Raw genomic sequence first — 18,993 nt, 5'->3', positions numbered from 1 at the left:
CTACCTATCACCTTATGGAGTTTATATCCACTGCTTAGTCTCCATAAATGTTAAGCAAACATCGATGCATGTCCATAGGTTCAATTTTTTTCCACATGGAGGAATTCAATTTCATCCCTTTTCTTCATATGCACTTCCATGTCAGACAACATCATCCCATACTGGTGGGAAGGTTAAACTTCTACTGAGGTACCAACATCTGCGTCTGATGTCGTGGGCCAGCATAAGAAAATAGGAAGCATTACTTTTGGAGCAGCCCTTATAGATAGAACACAAGAAATATTCTGGAAGGGTTGCTTGAAAGCTGTGTTTTCTTCCTCTTTGCTGAACTCTCCTAAAAAGTTAAAGCTCATCAAACATTGAGAACCTCTGTGATGCGCCTCTCCTGCTCAGGGAGGTGGTGCAGTCACTGTTCCCCAAGGCGTTCACGAACCGTGTGGATGTGGCACTGAGGGACATGGTCAGTGGGTTCATGAGGGTGGGCTGAGGGTTGGACTAGATGACCTTAGTGGTCTTTTCCAGCGTTAAGCATTCTACGATTCCTTTGATCTCTTTCTTCTGTGTGACTTACAACCCACGACAGACTACTGCATGACAGACACAACCCTCTTCTGCTTTTTCCAGAGTTATAGCATACAGGTGCTTTCCAGAAGCCCTTGAATTTGGCTGCTAGGAATAGAGGGGAGGAAGGTGCCAACTCCCCTCACTGATCTCAGAGGACTGATCTTGACACCAGCTGCAAATTGGCATTCATTACTTTTCCGTGTGTGGGACGCAGCCCAGGCGCTGACTGAATCAAAACAGGGGTGGTTAATGCTAGGGCTGTGTGAAAACAGAGTCGGCCTTTCTCCTCCTTTCTGCGCTCACGAACCCGCAGGCAGACCCCGGTAGCGGCTCGCAGTTGAGTCGGCACGGCCCCGGGGCAGCGCCGAGGCGGGGCCGCATGTGACCGCGGCGGGGGCGGCTCGGTGCCGTGCCGCGGCGGGGCAGTGCGGAGCGGCGGCGGAGGCGCTGGGCGATGCGGAGCGGCCGGGCCCCGGGCAGATGATGGCGATACGCGAGCTGAAAGTGTGTCTGCTTGGAGTGAGTAGCGGCGGGGACGGGCCGCGCGCCGGGGGGCTTCTCCCTTTCTCGGCTGGTGGAGAGCGAAAAGGGACGGATTTGCCGCCTCCCTTCCTGCGGGCCCGTCCGGGGGCCGGCGGGCGGTGGGAGCCGAGGCGGGCGGCTCGGCGGAGTGAATTCCTCCACTCGACGGCCTCTGGGGGGCGAGGGGGCTTTCCTTTTCTTTAGTTTATTCTATTTTGTTGTTGTTGTTAGTTTTGAACTTCTTTTAAAAAGAGGAAGCTGTTAGGAGGCGGGATCTGCCGCCCCCTCCCCGCTGCCGGAGCCCCCAGCGGATGCCCGGAGCCAGCCCCGCTCGCGCTCCGAGCTCCGACGCCGCGCGGCCGGGGCGGCGGGAGGCGGAGGAGGGCGGGATGGGGCGGCGGGAGCGGCCCGACCCCACCGGGACGTTCGCATGGTGCGAGCCTCTCAGCGCCCTGCTGCTCGCCGGGTGCTGAGCTTACGGGCTCTCGTCTTTCACTCAACTGCTTACAGGAATGTCTTTCTTGTAACTTTTGTCTCGTCTTTCACTTTTTTCTTTTTTTTTGTGTGTGTGTGTGCGCGTTTAACATTTGGAGCGGCAATGTGCTTAGCTGTGCAGTTTGGCTCCGCCTGCCCCCGCTCTGCCCTGCACGGAGGGAACTGGTCTGAGCGTGCTGGTGGGCAGGCAAACAGTGCGCGGGCAGGCCCCCTCCTTCAACAGCTGCCAGCTGAGTGCTGCTGTTCGCTTTGGTGGTCGTGGGCTGATGGTTGGACTTTCTAATCTTAGTGGTCTCTCCCAAGCAGAATGATTCTGTGATCTCCGACGTGTGGGATGCGAGTTAGGCAGCTTTTAGCGTCGTATCTCCATAAGCATTCAGGGATCTACGTGAAGAAAACTTTATGGAGTGAATACTTTCACGCAAAGCAAGTGAGCTGAACTTTTGGAAAACAAACTACTGTGGTCCCTCCTGCTCCCTGTGGTTTGTGTTGACCCTTGGTCTGGATGGCATGGGTATTTTGCCCCGAGGAGGTGCCAGGACTTGGTGCCAGGGCATAGGGAGTTCAACCCAAAGTGTTTGGCAATGACCATTCCTCTTTTCTTGATGAGAATTCCCGCCTTCAGCTTTTAAAATGGCACAGAGACAAAATAAATGTGGTTTATACAAGCCTGAGGAGTCTGTGGTAGAGCATGTGGATATGTCTTTATTTTTTATTCCCCAGTAGAAAATCCTGTAATTTTATAGAGATGAAGTGTCCTGTGAAATGACATTCCTCTTGCCCACTGCTTGTTGCTGTTTTGTAACGCTGACGTGTACTGGAGGTTTTGCAGGGCAATTGTGTACTTCTTTTAGAGCAAGAGAAGAAAGCTATCATGCAGCTCTGTGTTCCAAGGAGTATGCAATTACTCTGTAGATTAATTAAAATGGCAGGGTGGCAGTTGAAACCCTCAGGAAGATGTAAGCATCTGTAGTTATATTTGCTTAGTAGATAATGATTAGAGGAATGTCCCTTCCTGGGTTTTAATTGTGTATAATTCTAGGAAACTATCTCTTTTGATCCCACGTGTCTCATTTGCTGTGGAGGCTGATGTTCTGATTCTCCAAAAGTAAGGAATCCTTCATGTGTCAAATCCCCTCATGAAGTTCAGACTCCCAAAACAGGGGAACTACCTGTCTGTGTGAACAGCTGCAGTCATCAGTCAGCTGATCTGCTTGAAGTTAGATGGTAACCTAAAAATTTGTTTGTGCATCTACTGAGAGGAACCTTGACAGCTGCCTTTTCCATCAATCCTAGGCCTGGCTCATTGATCTGTAGTGTCTTTGATAATCAGTTAAGTCCAATATGTCCAAGTCCTAAAATGATTTCTTATTCTCATTAGAAGTTAAGGATTCACTTGCTTTATAAACCTGTCTTGCTCTCCACTTCTGAACAAATCAGACAGGAGAGTCACTGATTCACTCTGCCTTGGTACCCTCAGCTATGCAGAGAGCCTGGACTTCAGTTATTTCTGCCAGCTCAGCATTCCTGAGTGAGGGGGAGCTTGTAGCTGGATTAATGTTGGCAAAGGCAGCATCTCCACATACCTCAAAGCCCAGCTTGGCTATAGAAGGTGTGTCTGGGAGGGTGAGGAGAACAGAGAAAACAGGGCTGTGCTGCGTGCTGCTCACTCCTCCTGCCATGCTGCAGGACCAACATTTGGCCTGGAGCCATAGCGATAAAGAGTAAGTTGATAGCTCTTGAAGGAAACCCCACATTGCTGCAGCACAGGAGAGAAGCTGGCCCATTGTTTTCAATGTAAATCTATCAGAACTTGGATTTTGGTGTCTGCATTTTGCTTGTTCTTCCTCAGGAGTAGCTTGTGTTTTTTAAAACTCTGTGGGTGTGATGAGAGGAATTTGGAGCAGCCCAGAGTCGGGCACAAGGAGATAGTCCTGAGGTTTATGTAAAGAAAATACTTGCAAGAGAGTGATGGAGGGGAATTTTGGGGCAAATTAAGCCATGTGTGAGTCATTTGGAAGGCTGGCTTTGTTGGTCACAGAGCTTAGTTATTCATGGATCTGGGAAAGCAGTGCTCTTTGAGGTGAGGTGGTTTTTGTCTGCTCCTGCGCTGGTAGAAACAGGAGGCCTGCCTGATGGCTTGGTGCCTCACAGCCTCGGGTGGAAGAATAGGCAGATAGAATTTTATAGCTATCCTGAGTATGCTGCTGTGCAAGTGGCCTCAAGCCTGCTCTGGAACTATTTCACCTGGTAAATTACCACTGCTGGGTGGTGATGTATCCACCTGTGGAATGCTTCCATCTTAGTACAAGCAATTGCTTGAGCATCTGCTCCAAGCCCTGTCATGTCACCCCAGATTCCTCCTGGCCTCTCGCTCTGACATGTTTGTTCACATCAGTTGCTCCCCACGTTAGCGGTTTCTGGTGCTGAGCAGGGTTTAGCTGTGTTGTGGGGGAAGTGAACTGCAGCTCCCATTTGGCCTGACTGACTTTTCTGTCTTGAGTGGAAACCCTTCCAAGGGAGTTAAAGAGTGTGGGGCAGAGGGGCCAAGTGTGCTCTTTCTGTGTTGAAGTGTGGCTGATGGGAATGGCGTCCAAGTGTCCTAATGGGGCTGTGGCTGTGGAGTGCCCTGTGCTGTGGTTGCCGACACTGTCTTCAGGCAGGCTGAGGAGCAATTTACAGCCCTCTGGCAAGTCCTGGCATAGATGTGTGGCAGCTACGGCAGATGTTGCCAGGACTAGGACTGAGGTAAAGTTTCATGTCTTTGTCACTTCCTGAGGAAACTTTGACAGCACTTTAGAGAGGCTTTGGGAGCTGGCTTGCCAACTATCATCTGAAGTGACTTCCATTGCTGCTTTCCTTTTGGTTTTGTTTACTACATTTTTATGTTCTGACTATTCATCACAGGACAAGAGGAGTTAGGACTGGAAGAGATTTAGAGGGCATCCCTTGGTTCTAAAGCTCCTCTTAAAGCTTTTTTGATACACTTGCTCTAAAACCTTGTCACAGTTTTTTGTTCTCCCCAGGGCCACCTTCCAAAGCTTATATGTGCTTACTGTAAAAAGTTTTTTTCAAACGTAGCACCTAAATCTTCCTTGCATAAGACTTCATTTTTTCATCCATTTGTTTGCGTTTCTACTTTTCTTACCTGCTGGAAGACACTTCGTGCTAGCATGTAGTCTTCAAATGCTGCCTGCAATTGGTGAGCCTAAGCCTGTAAGTAGAGTGCCATTTCCACTGTGGAGAAGGTCTCCTTAGTGGTTTCTCTACCACCAGATCCCAATGGCCAGCTATGGAGTTTGTTACATTTGTTGGTGTCCTATGCCTTGGTGGGAGGTGTCTGCACATGGAGGGTGGAACTGAGCACACAGCCGTTTGGTATTTAAAGTCATTGAGAATATGATAGTAGTTTTCTTGAGGGCAAAATCTCAGTTTTTCCTATAATGATGTCATGATAATGTGAGGATGTGGATTAGCTTGATGTTGGATTAATTCCACCAGTGGGACTCAGACATGTTAGACCTTACAGTAAGAAGTTTAAGTACCCACTCTTCTCTTTTAAGTAGCAATTATATGGAATGTGGATGACTGAGAATCTTTTGGTTTGTGTTGGCTTATAGAAGACTACAGGTTTATTTCTTATTCGATTCTAAGATGAGCTGCAGTTTTGTAGCCCCAGACTGAATTAGAAGGACCAAAGTAGTGCAGAAAACAAAAGTGGCTGCAAGTCTTGGAAATTCTAGCTGCATATCAGATCATGCACTCAGCTGGACAATGATTTTAAGTCCTTGGAGAACCAAGAAGCAGGCAGCCAGACATGCAGGGTTAGTGTAACTGCATGTGCCTTGCTTCCTTGTGGAGCCTGGTGAGGTGTACTCTGAAGTTTGCGCTTAAGTGAACTCATGGTGCTTCTGTGTTCCCTTCCTTTACCCTGCCATTCAAAAAACAGTTTACTAGGGCACTGAAGAACACTGGGACTCTGGTTATTTTGTTTTGAGGAAAAAAATAATCAAATCACATAGCAAGTTAGAAATGCCTTTTCTCCTGTATCAATAGACAATGATGTTCAATATTTTTTTCCTATTAAATTACAAAATCTGTTTAAATGGCATGATTAGATTTTTGCAGTGTAGACACTAAATATATAGGTAAACAATTTATCATGTAGAGCCATGGAGGATTGGAATTCAAGTTTTCATATTGACCTTGGCCTTACTGCTTCCTGACATATTTCCCAACATTTATTTTGTTGTGTCTTCCAAATATTTTGAGTGGAATTACTCAGAAAAGTCAGTAAACTATGTTATGACCTGAATATCTTTCTAGGGAAAGATAAACGTGGAAGCCAAATTCTGCTTTCGTGTACAGCAGCTCACCCAGGCAGGCGGTTATGGAAGAGTAGAAGGCAGAACTGAAAATGCTTTATTTTCAATAGTTGCAAAGTGTCTGAACGGGAAGCTTTTTGTCACTAATAAACTAAGCAGAGAAATAATTACCTGTGGTTGACTGTTGTTGGAGAGGATGGTGTGTAACCAGCTCCCATCTCCCAAGCATCATCTCTCAGCTCCCATCCACTGGTTTCAACTTGGTTGTTGAATGAGACTTTGCTATCCTGCTGTGGCTGTTGTCCACGAATCACATTCAAGCTGTTGTTTTACTGTTTGACAAATCATTTTTATTTCTTTTTCAGGCTTTCCCAGCTCCTAGCTTCTGTCTCTCTTTTTTGCTTTTTTAGTATTGGCTAAAAAACTGTGAGACTTCTTGTTGGACAGTAATCCTGAGAAAAGAAAATTCTTTCTACTAAAATAAGGAAGTTGATTTTGTAGTAAATTCAATGTTTTGAAGAATGAGTGTTCCTTACTGAAGCAGTGCTGAGGCAGTGTGTGAAGCAGTCGCAAATTGTGTGCAAAAAGTGCATGGGAGGGGGGAAAAACACACTCATTCTGTTTTTTTTTTTTTTAAATTTACATTTAAAGTCTCTTTTCTGAGGTTTGTGTTGACAGTAAGACTTGTTTTTAGAGCAGTAGTTTGCTTTGTTACTGTTTGTTGCAATTCAAATCCAATTTAGGGAAGTGGCAGAATAGGCAGTAGCTGTGCTGATCTTGGGCAAATACCCCTGAATCTGCAGGCTTTTGCATTTGTATAGAAATTACAATGCTGGTGAATTTTGCTAGTGGTAAGTTGTATCTTGATTAAAATATGTGGAGGCTCTGCAAGTGTATTGGTTGGATGAATGATATTATTTCTACAACTCTTTGTTGTGAGGAGCAGAGAGGCTACAGCTCTGCTCTAGATGATTTCAAGCAGCTGTCTTTTCTTTTTATCTTACTTTTGCTACCTCTTCCAAATGCCACCTGCCCAATCTTCAAGGTTGGACAACCCTACAGGATTTGCTTTTTGAGCATATATTTCCAGGCTATGTCCTGTTCTCAGAAAACAAGCTCTTGAGTGTAAGGCAGCTTGTTTCTTCTCTTCAGTGGCTTTGGTGACTGTATCTCAACTTCTGCTGATACAGAGCGCTGGTTTAGATCGTGGTGTGACTTCTTGATCATTGTCTCTACCTTTGTCTGGAGGCATGATAGTTCCTTTGCTTGCATTTCCCAGAGGTGCTTCTGAGGCCAGACAGTGTTCAGCAGGTGAGTACCCAGAGATTCCTCCAAAAGGGTCAGGAAAGCTGGTGAAAAACAGGGAAGTCTCACTCTGATTGGCACATTGGATCCTGACTAGATTCCTGCAGGGAAGAAATGTTTGCCCTGGGTAAGATGAGCAGTGTGCTTCAAAGGCATTTCAGCCCTGTGGTCTGGTGCAGAAGCCAGGCCCAAAGCAGCTGGCTGGGGACCAGAGACCACAGCCCCCTGTGTCTTGTGGGAGCTCCCCACTTTGTGGCCAGAGCTGGCTGTTGAGTTGCTGACTGGGCTGGCCCTGCCTTCTGAGGAAGGAGGAGGAGGAGGAACGTAGCTTCCTATTTGCTTGAGGTCTCTTTTTCTGATGGACTTTTCCTTTGAAAGCCACTGTAAGTTCAGTCTAGTCTTCTCCATATATACATAGCATCATTAAGATTGGAAAAGACCGCTAAGGTCGTCTAGTCCAGCCATCAGCCATCACACCATGCCCACAAACCACGTCCCTCAGTGCCACGTCCATACAGTTCTTGAACACCTCCAGGGATGGTGACTCTACCACCTCCCTGGGCAGCCTGTGCCACTGCCTCACCACTCTGAGAAGGCATTTTTTCAAATACCCAGCCTGAATCTCCCTGGTGGGACTTAAGGCCATTCATTACCCCTTATCTTATCACTAGTTATCTAGAAGAAGCCAGCCCCCGTTGTAGCTGTAGAGAACAGTGAGGTCCCCTCTGCATATTTCTAGCTGCTGAGCCTACTTAACTTTGCTGCAAGTTTAAGCCAGTTTATTCCTCCCCCCCCTCCCCCCCCTTCACTTCCTTTGGATAATTACAAAAAAACCCCTTTACCTTCATTCAGCACTAATCATGCTGCATGACTGGATTGTGCCCTGCTGGTTGGCAGGGTAGAGCAAGCTCAATGCTCTGCTCCCTGTCAGGGCTTGCTGTGCCCCTAAGTAAGTTTGGACACTATCACAGGCAGGAAAGCAGAAGCTTTTGCAAGCAGTCAGTGGACACGAACGGCGAGATGCTTCGGCACGCTGTCTTGTGTAAGCAAATGCCAATGTTATAATTTACAGTCTCCAGGCTTGCAGAGCCACTAATGAAAGCTGAACAGCAGTCAAGGGAACAAATGTTTTTTATTTCCATGTGACTATTTTTAAACATAAATTCTAGTGTGCGGTTTTCATGTTTTTTGGAGGATAGAGTAATCTTTTTAGTTTTGCCCTTTGTGTTTGGGGAGGAGTAAGTTCTTGTTTGGGAAACACGTGGAAGCACGCGTGCATGAGATCCGGCTCCTGAATGCTTCGTGTCCCGAAGTGATTGTTTCCTGTGTGTCAGCAGGGTGACAGGATGTGGCTGACGTCACTGAATGTCCTGGCTGGACTGGTTACTCTGCTGTGCACAACTGCCTTGGATTATAAACATTGTCAGAGCAATCTTTTAAAGTGACAACTATTAGCCTTCTGTGTGGGCTTACCTATTGCTGCTTGAAGCAGATTTTCCTTTACTTTTGAGCCTGTCTGCAGGCAGAGTTAGAATAGCTTCTTAAAGTAGGCTTAATTTGGATCAATTGATTGATTTTTGCCTATTTAATTCTGGAGCAAGCAAGACTCAAGTATAGATAGCTTTGATAGAGAACAATTAGATTCTATATTGCAGAGCAGTGAGACAGGTCTGACGTCACTCACGTACCCTTCCATGTGTAGTGGTGTCCAGTGACATGCACTGCAGTAACTCTGACCTTCTCTATCTTATACTTGTAGCCCCAGACTCATAGAACCACAGAGTACCCTGACTTGGAAGGAATCCACAAGATTCCAGCTCCACACAGGGCTACCCAAAATTCAATCTCTGCATCTGAGAGCAGCGTCCAAATGCTCCTGGAACTTTATCGGCCCAGCGCCATGATCACTGCTCTAGGGAGCCTGATCCCGGGTCCTGACCACTGTCTGGTTAAGAAACTCTTTCTTCCTAACCCTCAACTTTCTCATCACAGCTCCATGCCGTTCCCTCGGGCCCTGTCGCTGTCACACAGAGCAGAGCTCAGCACTGCCCCTCCGCTCCCTGTGCGGAGCTGCAGCCGCCATCAGGCCTCCCCTCAGCTCCTTTTCTCTGTGCTCATCCTCAGCCATCTTGCCCTCTGGACCCTTCATCATCTCTGTAGCCCTATTGGTAGCTTGTACCTTGTGTATGTTCTTGTATCTCGTGTATATTCTTCAGACATGCTGTTTTCTTGCTTTTGAGTATGATACTGGGAATTCAGTGGCAGAAGATGAATCCTTAAATGTTTGTTCAACATTTGGTTGGTGCCAATGAAGGGCAGCTGTAATGGAGATCACTGGGCTTCAAGGGCATGATGAGAGCACTCACTTGATTGTGGCATAGGATTATACCTGGGTTCAGTTTGGCTCTTGGGTCTTGAGTGCATTTTTAGCTTCTTGATTTAAAGGAGAGAAAGCACATCATCACTATGGTTAGTAGTTTGGGAGTTAGAAGCATATTAAAACTGAGATATTTGAGGTGTTTGTCCATGTGCAGTCACAACTTTAATCTCAAGCAGTTTCTACCATCTGTGGAAGCAAATATTATGATTGTTTGCTTAAGATAGCAGTTGTTAATTTAAGAAAACTGTCATTGGCTGACAGACACTGCTAGCAGTGCACAAAGGCACACTTCCTCACTGTGACTGGATGAATCTGTCAACTGGTAAACTCCTGGAGGGACTTGGGAAGTGAGAAAGAATGCCTTCCTTTTACTGAATAGGAAGTACTTTTCCTCTTTTTTTTTTTTTTCTTTTCTTTAAGCAAACTAAATATAAGTAGGTGTATTTTAAGAGTTAGAAAATCGGCCCTTCCAGTGTATCTTGTTAAAGATGATATGAACTGGAAGCTTCCAACCACACTTAGGCCACAGGGTTTTCGTGGTGTGTATCCCGTGCTGATTTCAACTTTTGTAATTACTATGATGATAATCTTACTGTTAGGATAACCAGTTCTTGAGTGTGCTACAAACAAGGGTTTCTCTAGCCTTATCCCTCGTCAGCTTTTTTTTTTTTTAATATTGTCCATTCTTGTGGACAATTAAGCAAAAATCTTGCTTTATTTTTGTCTTAGTTTGCTTGAACATCAATGAAGAAATTAAGCAGTTAGTCCCACGTTTAGTCTCATCCACTGTTATGACACAATATTATTTGTGCTATTAGCCTTCTACATTAATTTCTCTTCTCCCCCCGCCCCCACAAGGTGTCTTTAATAGCATGCCTGAGCATTAGACAAGCATCTGGAATATTGTTTTAAGCAACAAAAATGCCAGCTTTATAAAACCAGATAACAGAAGATTGCATCAGTATTTATGTTACAGAAGCCCTAATTTGAGTAGAGTCCTTGTGAAGCACAAGTTGAAATCAAAGCACTGGGCTAATCTCTTCAGCAGTGTGCTGGGGTACATCCTTCAGCCTTAGCTGAACAGACTGAATTGATTTCCAGTCTTAAAGCTCTGCACATACTTAAACAGCTGAACGCCGTGTTATGTGGAGGACAAAGATAAAGTCTATGTTAATTAAGTATTTGAAATAACACAGATCTTGAGCCATTCCTGTCATTTAACATGAAAAGCTCACTTTTTCCTGTGCTTTGTTTTCACAATATGCTAAACTCTATGAAGGTGCTGCTTTAGTTGACTAATTAATTGACCCATAATGTTGTGACTAGGTTTGCATTTTCCTTTAGGCTAGTATAGAGAACGAGAGAGAGAACTTTGGGGGCTACATGTAGACTAGAAGAGTTGTAAAGGACTGGTAGGGGAGAATGAGGAACACAGTAAAATCTGAGAAAGGGCAAGGGAAAGAGAAGCTGAAAGTAGGGAAACAAAGTCATGCAGGGCAAACAAAAAAATGTGGGGTGAAAAACCCAGCTGCTTCTTCCTTCATTTCAGCCTCCAGTTTCCTTTTTTTTTTTTTTTTTTTTGTAGATGTAACTTTGTCTTAGTTAGCTTTGCTTCGTTTGTGTTTCAAAACATTTTTTCCCACTGGACTCATGGAATCGGAATTGTTGTTTATACTGTACTAAATTAAGCAGTACCTTTTAGCTAGTCGAGAATGCCCTGCCATAAATCTGGAAGCTGAAAGGGAAGATCCAGCATGATTTTTATGGGCCACTTGACATGTCATACAGAGTTCCTTTGCCTGTCATTGTGCTGTGTCTATGGTTAGTGGCAACTGTAGGCTCCATCCTGCATGGTCCACACGCTGCACCAGTGCCTAGCTATTCTTGTCTCCTGAGCTCTGCTTATACTGAACTTTGTGGTTTAGCAAAACCATTTGAAATGTTCCCTTGTGTTTTCAACTGAGAGTTGCAATGCTTGTGTGCTTTTGGCCATTGTGGTTGAATTGCAGTTTCTGAGAGAAGTGGGGAAAAATTATCAACACTTAAACTGACTCACAGAGGAAAGTTAGACACTTATCTCAGTTACTTTTGTGGTGGAAAGAGGAAGGCACGTGAACAATAACAGCAACAAAAATGATTTCTGCTCATTTAAGGGGCTTTTTCCTAAAAACACAAATTCCATGGCAGTAGTGGTACCAGCTTTGGGAGATATCAAGTTGAAAATCAGTGGGATGTGAAAACATTCAAGAAACCAGCTGCTCAAAGGATACAGCCTTATGCTGATAAAGTCTTTTATTTATTAGCCTGCTTGGTGCAGATAGCTTTGCCCTCAGTATGTTCACAGCATCGCACACAATAAATCCACAGATAAAAAGAAACCTCAGCCCTGGCTCTTACTATGCTGTGCTTGCTATACCTCTTCTGTTTACTTTTGTGAGTGACAGAGGAGAATGCACCAGATGGGTCCTTATGATGCTATTTAAATTAAGTGGTGATGTCTGTAGTGCTAGGGAGAACTTCAGGGTCAGAGAAGAGATGGGGTTGAAGTCACTATTAGTCTGAATGAACTAAACATAATTGTTTAGAAAAAAATCCTAGCGTATGCTTAAGTTTATGCAAACCTCCCATTGTCCATTCCCAGTCCTGCACATCAATTTAGGAAATAACACCTGGTTTCAGGGACTTTAATGTGTAATAAATAATGGCAAAATACAGTAAATCTCTAACAACTCCTATCACTTGATGCCCAGAGGGATGGCATGCTTCATCACAAAAGAAGGTTTCCAGAGATTGTGGGTGGGGTGGGAAATTGTAAGGGCATCCTGGCTAAATAAGATGCTGTTGGTCAGCAGTCTAAGGGTTGCTCTGTTGTCAAATCTCACTACCTCAGAGCTTCAGTGGCCATGAGAGATTCCTGTCTTCACAGGTGCTGGGTGCATCGGTTTGAAAAGAACTGATAAGCAGGGGGAGATACTTTGTCAGAGTTCTGCTATATGGCCAATGTAAAGCTTCTGTTGGTTGTCACAGATCAATATTTGATGTTCAACATTTTGGGGAAAGCATGGGGCAGAGCAAGTGTATGAGGGCAAGAAGTTTTTTTTTTGCCTCTGGTGGTTCTTGGGTACTGTGTCACTTCCTAGGATTTCAGTAACTCAAAACAAAGATCTGGAGCTGTGATGCTGTTCCATTTGTTAGGGGAAATGTCTTTATATAGCTGCTCCCTGAAACTGCCTTCCTTCCTTGCTGCCTTCCTTGCTGTCTGTCACACACTGATGCAAGAGAAGTTGTCCTTTCTCCAGAGTTCACATTTCAACTGGTGTTTCAGCTAGCGCTCATATGTGTGACTTTCTTCTTCCTCTTAAATATTAAATGCAATAATAAATTCCAGGTGACCTGGGAACAAACTGGGGGAGGAATGTCTGAGCGCTGCTTGCTGAGCTTGTAAGAGGGCTGAATTCCCTATGAGCTTGCCCATCCAAGTTTTCCAGGCAACTGCCTGACAATACAAATATTACTGAAATAGTAGGCTGAATACCAAGAGCCATTTCCTCAAGTACTGTATAGAACTGTTGTGCATAAATTTGATTGCGTATGAGTTGCCGCCTTCTTTTAGTAGGAGAAATCGAACCAATGTATTTGAGCAGTAAACCAAGTTGTTTTCAGCCAGACTGGGATTTCTGGACAATCTGTAATACAAAATATAAATGTTTGGATTGAATTATTGACTCCAGACTGACTGGAAAACTTGACAATACCTCTATAGGGAGAAAGTATATCTTTTTTTTTCTTTATTATTTAGTAAGATATACTAACAAGTCTGTATTTTGAGATTCTGGCTTTAGTGATAGGATTTCTCAACAGAAGAGGTGGTGTTTTGGGCTTGTGAGAAACAGCAATTCAGGTCAAAGACTATCTCCTTGTCATACGATTGTTTGGAAAACTTCAGCTGCTGCAAATATATGCAGGGAAGGTTCACTGAAGAAAAGAACTTGTTATTCTTCCCAAACCATAGAATTCTTTCTCTTTTTTTGCTGCCAAACTATACTCGAAAACATTTGTCAGGATGCTGTTGCCTAATGTGTTTACTGAATTATGTAAGCCTCAGGTTATTTATGCCTTTTAGTCTAAAAATTGAATTTAGTTTCTCTCATCACTGCATTGCACAATGATGATGAATGATATTTGACCAGATTACGCTGGTATGTGTACATGTGGCCTGTAGAGATAACAGCCTGCAATCACTACTCATTATCATTGAAAACGGGAGGTACGTTGACTTGTATACCTATCCCTTTTTTCAAGTTGAAGACTAGTTATCTGAATTCTTAAGCAGATGTTACTCACAAATGTTTTTACTGTATTTTAATAAGAATTTCTGCGTGAGGAGCAGTATATCAAGTATGTATTTAGAGAGTAAGTAGGAAAAAGATGTTATGTGAGTGTTAAAGGTGTCCCAAGTTTGTCCAGAAAATAATCTGATTTGCCAGATGTCACTCTCAGTCAAATGCACAGGCATTAAATCAGGAATTCGGTATTTTTTCCTTGTTTTGCTTTAGCTTCATTTAGCTTGTCCCTGATGAGGTCTCACATGCTCAAGAGATCATCTAGGCTTGCACTTGGCTTCTTCGTAGCTGGGAGAGGTGTTGAACGGTGATCACAACCCATCTGTAGCACCACCAGAAGAAACTTCCAGTGATCTGTTTGCACTTCCTCACCTAAAAAATGAAGTGACAAAAATGGACATGATCGTATTTGACTGTCTGTGGTGCTGCTGAGCAGGGAAGTCAGCAAGAGGGCAACAGGGAGAGGCTGTTAAGGTAAACTGGGGTGTAGAGTGAAGAGGTGGACCAGTGTGTCAGAGTATCAGATGATATATTTTCTTGCCACTTTCAGGACCTCTGTTTGGGTAAGTTTACCTGCTTTTCTCTGTTATGCTTTGGTCAAGAGGATCCTATGATTTGGAGATGAGTAGAAGGCAAATAAAGAAAAAGCATGAATCTTCGGATGATAGCTGCTCTATGCATTCCCACAGCTACAGATCTCCTGAAAATGAGCAGGTAGAAATACCTCAGGTTGATATTTTGTTCAAAACTGTACTTTACAGTATTTTTTTTTTTTTTTTTAAATGCAGCAATTTATCTCTGGGGTATGGAGAACCCTTTCCAGCTGTCCTTGCTATGTTCACACCACTAATTGCTGTGCAGTGGTCCCTTGGTGACAGCAACAATGAGAGATGCCTGTGTTTCTGAGGGAAGGTGCTCAGTCACTCTTCTTTCCATCTGTCTGTCCCACCTGTGTAGCTCTTGCAACTCTACCATGTCATCTTCCTCCCTCCCTACCCAGGCCATTGTTTCCCACCTCACTTGAGCATTCAAGCCAGTGCTCCTTTCTTCTTTCTTCCTGTTCTGTTACAGCCATGTTGTCTCATTTCCTCCTCCCTTAGTACCAGGAGTCACCAGGTGGTGCTATTTCCCATACAAATGCCCTCCTTTGCATTGCAGTGCCCTCCAGCCTTTGGAGAAGGGTTTTACAGCCTTAGTTTTGTGGTGCAGCTTCTTTCACGGGCAGCAGTGTCAAGGGGTTTTGCTCTTTGCCATAGGCTCTGTCTTGAGACAGTCCCTTTAAGCAGAGGTGGTCCCTGTGACTTCATCAGCCAGTGGCTTGTTTGACCTGGAGGTCTCCAAAAGACGGAACTGCTTCTGCATGCCTTGTGACCATGCTGCTATGCTCCAAAGCTGCTTTGCTGTGATGAAAGCATGAGCAAGTCTCAATTAAGGTATCTTTTGCACTACTGGGTTCCTACTTGGTCCCCTTACATCTGGGAGAGATTATTATTATTTTTTTAATTTGCAGATTCCTTGGCATGTACTGCGACTCCAAAGTGACTGCTTCTTGAAAGCTGCTCCTCTTGTTTCATCCTCTCATCATTCATCTGCATTGACATCACCTTACTTCTAGCTGTTGTTTTTTATTTTCATTTTTACAGAGGTCACGCTTTTTCTTAAAACTGTAGAGGGTGTTCAAAACAAGGAATTCAGCATCTTGTAGCCAGAACCCCCAAAAGCCACAATTTTAGGTGAAGGAATGCAAATAAACACCAAGTTCCTGTCTTTCTTTTCACCAGGCTAAGCACTTCTTCCTCTGCAGCGCTCTCTGCCACATGCTGGCAAGGGCAAAAGAAATTGAATGATTGAGATTCTGCTCTTTGATTTTAATTTAATATCCTCTTGGTGGTTCAGTTACTGTGCTGAATTTGTTAACTTGTGAGGGGAAGGGAATGTTTAAGAGAAGATGCAGAGAACCAGATGGAAGTTTGTGGCAAAGCAGTTTCTAAATGATGTTAATTATGACTGAGTGCTATTATCTCTGATGTCCACCCTCGTGTTAGCATGGCAGTGTGGTTAGCTTACACTGCAGTACGAGCATTGATGAGACATGCATATTTAAATTAAGAGTATGGATTTGAGTTTTTATGTCCGAAATAGATGAGCTTTAAAAATTGAATGTTCCCATGCTTTAAATTTCTAGGCTGTAAATTTCTAGGCTGACTGCAGTGTTAATCTTTGTTGTTTTTTAATGTTTTCTGCAGTGTTGTGTCTACAGAGTCAAACTGAAGAGGGAAGAGCTAAGACAGTTCTGATACTGACTCATAGGCCATATTTTCTTCGTTATTTGTGTTTCTGCTTTGCATCGTGGTTTTATTTGTTTTTACTATATTGGAGTTATTTAAAAAAAAAAAAAGTTTTGAAGGGAGCAACTTTGTTTTCCCTTTCCTCCTACCACCCTCTTTATTTATAAAGATTGCTTTGTAATCCCATGCCAATTTTAGGGTAAAGGAGAAGAGAAGGACTTGGTAGGTCATTGAAGAGCAGTCAAGTTTGCAAGTTCTGAGTGAGCACAGCAGTCGTATGTACCGCTTTGTGATTTCCTGGACTGTGAGTAGTTCAAGTGACTGATAGTCCTCACACCCACTGCTACTGCAGTGTTAAACAAGGATTTGTTCCTTACTGCTGCTTTAATACCAGTTCAATCACTGGACTATGTATGAAGGACTGATAACTCTTTCTGACTGGGTTGTCTTTCCAGCAGTCTTATCATCTTTCAAAGTGATAATGTACCACCTCTTGAGTCCCCACATCTGGATCCTTTGTTAGAACATCAAAATAATAATCTTGTAAACTTTTTAGAAGAGAGTTTGGTTTCATAAAATATTTCACATGTAAAGATGTAAATCACTCTTGAAGAGTGAATTTATTGTTAATGTTAGCTCCTATACAGATAACAGCTGCTCTCTCATCTCTGGCCAAACACATCCCTTTGAAAGAATGACAGAACGTTCTTGGCTTTTGTACTTTCTCGTTTGGCAAGGCCACAGTATGCATTGGAGGCTCTGACAAACACAGATAGATGGAGAAATCTTAATATTGCAGTTCAGGTTTGGGGGAGTGTAAGAAATGCATTTTTCTCTATGTGAGAGGAAAGGATGCCACAAAATACTCAAGTTGTATCTGAAACTTGGACATTAGAATCTTCTGTCTCTAGAAGATTACTGAGTTTAGGACCTGGTGGGGAGGAAGGGAGAGAACCTGTCACAGTGAGTGTATGAAAAGTGGTTTTTAGCTTTCAGAGAATGTCTGCAAAATGGCAGAACAAATAGGACAGTGTTCACTGGCTCCAAGTAAAGCAGATAGCAGAGAAGCAGTACATGCCCAACTTTCCTACCACAGTAGGATGTGTGCAGGATGCATGTGGAAGGAAACCACATGCTGAATAATCACATTAGTATGTCAGCCCAGAACCTGGCAGCAGGCATTTCGCTATGAGGGCTGAGTGGGGGTGGGAGAGGTGGCTGTAGAGACATCTAGCTCCAAGGAGAGGCAGAGTTGGCAGTCACTGTATGCATTTTGCTACTCAATGTGACCAAGTGAAAACAGATAGCATTATCTAATCCCTTCTCTATCTTATCTGTGAGTGTATGATGCACTAAGGCTTGGCTAGAAGATAATTTTTTTTTCTTTTTTAAAATGGCAATTAGGGTTATGCAGGTAGTATTGAGAATACTTACACCAAACAAACTCACTCTCCAGACACTTCAGAGGTTCCTTATCACTGTAGCATCTAAGCACTTTGTAGCTCTCACTGATTTAAATCCTCATAATGCTGTCATGAGATAAAATCAACCAACTCCTGTTTTCATCTAAGAGCCAGTGAGTTGTAACCTGTAGAGCCAAAAGTTCCTGTGCCAAACGTAGTCCTCGCAAACCTGGGAGGAGGGATTGTGCTGTAATATGACAAGACTGACCTGGCTGGGATAGAAAAACATCTCTGCAAGCAGGCAGTGTGCTCCCTATCTGTAGAGGGAATTGCAATTAATCTAATTCATACCAAAGGAAAGCACCTTACTCTGCAGCTATTTCATGCTCCACAACACTGAAATTACGCTGGCAATTAGAAGATGTGCGGCGGGGGAGAGGGGGGGGCTGGCTTGCTGTGGGAAAATTGACACAAACAGTCTTAACTGGATGGGGGAATAGTATATCCATTTACTTAAAAGGTGCTGATGTTACTATGTATTACAACTGTAGAGAAGAATAGAAACATGGACAGGAATGTTCTTGAACAGTTCACATAGAGAGGCCCAAAAGAGCTGTGATGAAAAGAAGGCCGAAAGAGCTGTACCTGAAAAAGTGATAAGCTGCGGAGTAACCCTGCCCTTACAAACACAGTTGCATCAAGATGAATGCATTTGTTCTGGGATTCTGAAGAGCTCTGGTAATGCATTTGAACAGGCTGCCCAGGGAGGTGGTGGAATCACCATTCCTGGAGGTATTAAAAAGCATTTAGGTACGGCACTGAGAAACATGGTTAGTGGGCATGGTGGTGGGCTGATAGTTGGACTAGATGTTCTTAGTGATCTTTTCTGAACTTAATGATTCTGTGTTTCTGCTCCACTGTTCAGGAATAGTGTTTCTGTTCTTTTGGGAAATACCTTTTATTTGGAAAACTGCACAATAGCTTGTTAATGGTCCTGGAAGCAAACTCTACTTCCAGTTCTTATAGCTGGGAATTTGTCTTGTGATCAAATGTCCCACAACTGTTGCAGCAAGTCCAGCATGTCCCTTGTGGCTGAAGACTATGCCTGATGTTGCTTGGAGCTCTTGTTGCAGTGGTACATTGCCAGGTTTCTGCAAGCTCTTTAGAATTCCAGAGGTAATGAATAAAGTCAATTCAAGGTGGTGGTGAATGGACCACTTGGCAGAAGGCCTGTCTGGGAGGGGCTCCAGAGCAGAAGAGCTGGCTACTTTGGGTAGCAGGCTGCCTATGGCCCAGTGCTGCAGTTCTGAAAGGTGGCTACTAGTAAACCAGGAGGAAAAAGACCTGCTCTGAGAATCAGGTTGCTCA

The 18,993-nt window shown here is 44.0% G+C and overlaps 1 protein-coding gene across 3 annotated transcripts in view; it reads left to right on the top strand.

The window, feature by feature from the left end:
* The first annotated feature begins 788 nt into the window (after positions 1–788).
* The window catches only part of RAB31 (RAB31, member RAS oncogene family), a 59,963-nt gene continuing 41,758 nt past the window's right edge, over positions 789–18,993 (top strand). The window contains exon 1 of one of the 3 annotated variants that reach the window (XM_031588972.2): positions 789–1,068. In XM_031588972.2, coding sequence (XP_031444832.1) covers positions 1,045–1,068 — 24 coding nt within the window. In that variant the 5' untranslated portion in view covers positions 789–1,044. Of the gene's footprint in view, positions 1,084–18,993 lie in introns of all 3 variants that reach the window. The other 2 variants (XM_090137361.1, XM_031588971.2) reach the window with 2 other exon arrangements.

The sequence above is a fragment of the Phasianus colchicus genome, chromosome 3 (assembly GCF_987193195.1).
Source record: "Phasianus colchicus chromosome 3, bPhaCol1.hap1.1, whole genome shotgun sequence".
In the NCBI taxonomy this organism is placed as follows: Eukaryota; Metazoa; Chordata; class Aves; order Galliformes; family Phasianidae; genus Phasianus; species Phasianus colchicus.
Note: the sequence above shows the minus strand (reverse complement) of the source record. Positions and strands in the feature narration are given on the sequence as shown.